The sequence below is a fragment of the Lontra canadensis genome, unplaced genomic scaffold, assembly GCF_010015895.1.
Source record: "Lontra canadensis isolate GAN:19392208 unplaced genomic scaffold, GSC_riverotter_1.0 scaffold6, whole genome shotgun sequence".
NCBI classification, from domain to species: domain Eukaryota; kingdom Metazoa; phylum Chordata; class Mammalia; order Carnivora; family Mustelidae; genus Lontra; species Lontra canadensis.
In genome coordinates, this window is record NW_022631000.1 from 33,491,785 (window position 1) to 33,495,917 (window position 4,133).

At 36.8% G+C, this 4,133-nt stretch overlaps 1 protein-coding gene across 2 annotated transcripts; it reads right to left on the reverse strand.

The window, feature by feature from the left end:
* Positions 1 to 301: 301 nt before the first annotated feature.
* On the reverse strand, positions 302 to 3,920 carry STRIT1 (small transmembrane regulator of ion transport 1). 2 transcript variants are annotated; one of them, XM_032852666.1, is made up of 3 exons: positions 3,741 to 3,920; positions 609 to 707; positions 302 to 508 (listed from the first exon to the last, which is right to left on the reverse strand). In XM_032852666.1, exons 1-2 carry the CDS (start codon positions 3,772 to 3,774, stop codon positions 613 to 615), a joined length of 129 nt encoding a protein of 42 aa, XP_032708557.1. In that variant the 5' UTR covers positions 3,775 to 3,920; the 3' UTR covers positions 302 to 508; positions 609 to 612. The 2 variants fall into 2 exon arrangements, with proteins under 2 accessions (XP_032708557.1, XP_032708558.1); XM_032852667.1 differs by having other exon boundaries at positions 609 to 704; positions 3,741 to 3,904.
* Positions 3,921 to 4,133: the final 213 nt, after the last annotated feature.

Below are 4,133 nucleotides of genomic sequence, written 5' to 3' on the forward strand. Positions count from 1 at the left end.
CTAGGCAGGGAGCCTGCTTCCTCCTCTCTCTCTGCCTGCTTCTCTGCCTACTTGTGATCTCTGTCTGTCAAATAAATAAATAAAATCTTTAAAAAAAAAAAAAAGAGGTAAAGGGCAAGTTTATATTTATATCTTGTTTTCTGTGAACTACCTTTTCTTATCTCCAGCTCATTTTTTTTCTATAGTTTTTTTGGGGGTGAGAGGGGATAACCTAAAAAAATTTTAATATAATTTAATTTACCAAACTTCTCCCTTATTGGTTAAGCATTTTTAGTCATAGTTTGGAACTTTTTCCAACCCCCAGGTTTCTTATCGTTTTTATTCATAGATGGAATCTTTTAAAAGTTCTGGAAGAGATTCTTATGCACACCAAAATACCAGTTTACAAATCCAAGTTTATGAAGTGATGTGAAACACTGCAGTTATTTGCATGAGAAACATTTAATCATCTGTCATGTTTGTGCTTTTCTTAATTCTTCTAAATGATGTCCCTCTGAAGTCTTCTTGCCTGCATGATAAAATGTTCCATTAGTGAAACAGAAAAGATTTATTTCCGGAGTAAGGTAGGGTCTTTCTGAACAAACATATTCAATTACTGAAAACTTTACCTTTCTAAGAGAAGACAACATAAACCATTATGATACAGCCCACAATCCAGCCGATCAAGAGAAGAATAGGGACCAGAAGGCGGGATGATGGAGACTCTGCTTAAAAAAAAAAAAAAAAAAAAAAGAGAAGAAATAAAGGAAAGAAAGAAAACAGACTAGGTAGGTCATTTTGGTATTGTATCTTCTGAATTAAGAGAATGAAAGGAATCTGAAAATATCAAGAGAAAAACATACACGCTCGAGTCATTCCCAGACAGGATTATTATCTCCTGTTCTACAAAGGGTACATGGGAGTCAGCTGGCTATTTGAAACAGAAGACCTGTGGTGTTCAAACCGTAGGTCTTCCTTTTACAGTTATGTGACCTTGGGCCATTCTGAATTTGGACTTCCCTGTTTGTAGAGATAATGAAACTTGTGATATCTACCTCCCTGAGTTGTTGTGAGGATCAAATACTATTATGTGTGTGTTTAATGTATACAAAACACATTCCTGCATTTGTCCAACAACACAGAGAGCAGCTGTTTACAGAGAAACAATGGAAAACTACTCTTGAGGAAATTCCTCTAAACTAAATAATCGTAACACAGGGAAAGGTGTCAAAAATTCTTCTTCGTCTTGATAATCTGATACATCTTGATACTGACTTTAATCATCAGTATAATTGGAAAAAAAGCATTATACCATATATGATCATTCTCAACTAAAGAAAGAGATTCTATCTTGTTAACATGTTCAATAGAGCAACCAACACTAATCCAACCCACAGAGAAGACATTAAGACAACCTTTGCTCCTGTGTTTTCTATCTGTACCCTTATCTGAAGAAAGCAATTTTAAAAATTACCATTTTTTTAATATTCATTGCACACACACACACATCACACACAAAAAAATAAGGATGAGCACAGAAAGACATCATATAGAATTAATGTCTCCATGTTGACTCACATATATTCTTAATCGAAAAGCACAATTAGGTTGTACGCCATCAGCTAACAAAGAGAACACATATTCTTAGCAATTGCGTGCCTGTTACAATTTCCATCACTTTAAAATGTGAAGTTTTTTTTAAGTGCTATTAAAACAAAATCATCAGGAAAAGAGACACTTCTAAAATTAGGAGGCACTCTTATAAAAGCAAACTTTGTGCAGTTAAGAAGAATTTTAATAGTTTAAATCTGTGTTTCCAAAAATGGTGGAATATCTCCTAACTCTTACAAACTCAATGGTTTTTCCTTGTTTCTCCATCTTGCTGTGACCTTGAACAAAGCATTAACCACTAAATGGAAAAATCTTTCTCTTTACCTGCCATGTAGTATTTCTTTAAGGATAAAACGAACATTATGATATGCCCTTTACTCTCATTTGGATGAAAGACTTTTTATGAGTTAAGGTGCCATTATAGCAGAAGTACATAGCAGTGCTTTTTTTGAACTGTTCATATATATGACTTAGTATTTTTCCCAATTTCAGAGAACTTAAAAATTAATACTCATATTAGAATGGACCATTTATAAATATCTTATACAAGAATATTTTAATATAATTCTAAAATTCACATAAAATAAAGACTTAAAAGTACATAAGTATATGTCTCATTATTTATTACTCTTTGTAAAACAATAGAATTGACTGTGTTGTTTTTTTTTTTTTTCTTTTTTTGAGAGAGAGAGAGTAGAGAGGAGGGCAGAGGAAGAGGGAGAGAAAGAATCCCTAGCAGGGTCCAAACCCAGTGCAGAGCCAGACGCGGGGCTTCACATGGACTTCCACCCGGCGCTCAGTCTCACGACCCCGAGATCATGAGCCTGAGATCATGACCTGAGCTGAAATCAAGAGGCTGATGCTTAACTGACTAAGTCACCCAGACACCCCAATTGACTGTGCATTTTCACACTCAAATTATACCTGCATTTGTGTTCTTTTAACACAAATATTTTAAGTTTTGTCGTAATCTGTAGCATCATTTTGAAATTGGAATATATGGGATACTGAGTGACTCAAGTTGGTTAAGCGTTGGACTCGTGGTGTCCGCTCAGGTCATGATCTCAGGGTCGTGAGATTGAGCCCCCCTTCGGGCTCCACGCCCAATGTGGAGTCTGCTTGAGAGTCTTTCCCCCCCCTCTCCTGCCTGCTCTGTTCCTCCCCCTGCTTTCTCTCCCTCACTCTCAATCTCTCTCAAATAAATAAAAGCTTAAAAAAAAAAAAAACCAGGAATATATAAGAACACAACATACTTTGCATAGGTCACATACATTATAGTGCAAACAAGCACAAAACCTCTTTTTAAATATGAAGAGTGATTTCAAAATGAGCCTGCCCAAAGGGTTATATCTGGAAGTATCCTTAAGGGCACTATGCTCTGAAACAAGACTGTCTGCATCAGAACCTGGCACCACCACTTTCTAGTATGTGATCACAGAGAAGTGACTATACTTGGCTATGCCTCAGTTTCCTTATCTGTAAAGCGGAAATGATGATAATACCCTCTATCTCCTGAGATTATTGTCTGAATTAAAAGCAACAATTCCTGGAGGTATTTAAAAAGGTTTTTTTTTTTTTTTGGATACCATATATATTCAGCCCCTTTTGTCATATTAGATTCAATCATTTTTCTTAAATATAATACATATTTTAAAAGCAGAAAAAAATGAAATTCAGATATGAAGCATATTGGAGATGACTAAGCCCATTTTATTTATTTCATTTCAGGTGCAGGAAACAGGTCCAGAGAGGTGGGTGGACTTCCCCAAGCTCGCACAGCTGTTTAGTAGCAGATCTGACAAAGAAGTCAGATGTCCTTAATTCTGGTCCCACAGACCACAATACCTCCAATCTAGCACAACCCTGGAGAGTATCTGGCTTCTAACTCATTTTTTGAAGAAAAGGCATGAACAAATTAAGTTCTTCTGTATGATCCTTTTAAAAGCATACATAACATATAGACATAGTCTATAAATTGTACACCCAATGCATTTTTTTGTAGCCATGCTAACGTAGGTGGTTAGTGCCCCTTTCACAGTGATACCACATTCTTCAGAATAACTGAGAAATACTAAATACTGGGGAATGTAATCTAAACCAGGGAGCTGGGACCTTTTCTTGCCAAGGGGGTCTGATGTCTTAAATCTTACCTTTTTCAGCCATTCTTCCTGTTGCTGGGTGCATTGGTCGGGGCCACGCTCACCTCCTCGTCGTTGTCATCCAGCGTCTCTTTGAACTTTAAATAGAGAGATATCTGAAGAGTGTGGCAGCTGCCGTTCTCCTGACTGCCAATTGTCTGTGGAGTGATGTAAGGTGTTGGAGAACAGAGCTCTTCTGGCTCTTTATCCTGTTATTGTGGAAGAAACTAGTGGTTACATAAGCTAAAGTCAAAAAGCTGAGCTATCCTAGACCAGAGATGGGCAGATGTGTAATTCACCCAATGACTTCAGACGACATGGAGGAAATGTTTAAGGAAAGGGGTACACAGATGGGGAAATGACATTGCAATTAGACAAGTTCTATCAAAGAGGGAGGGTGATCTA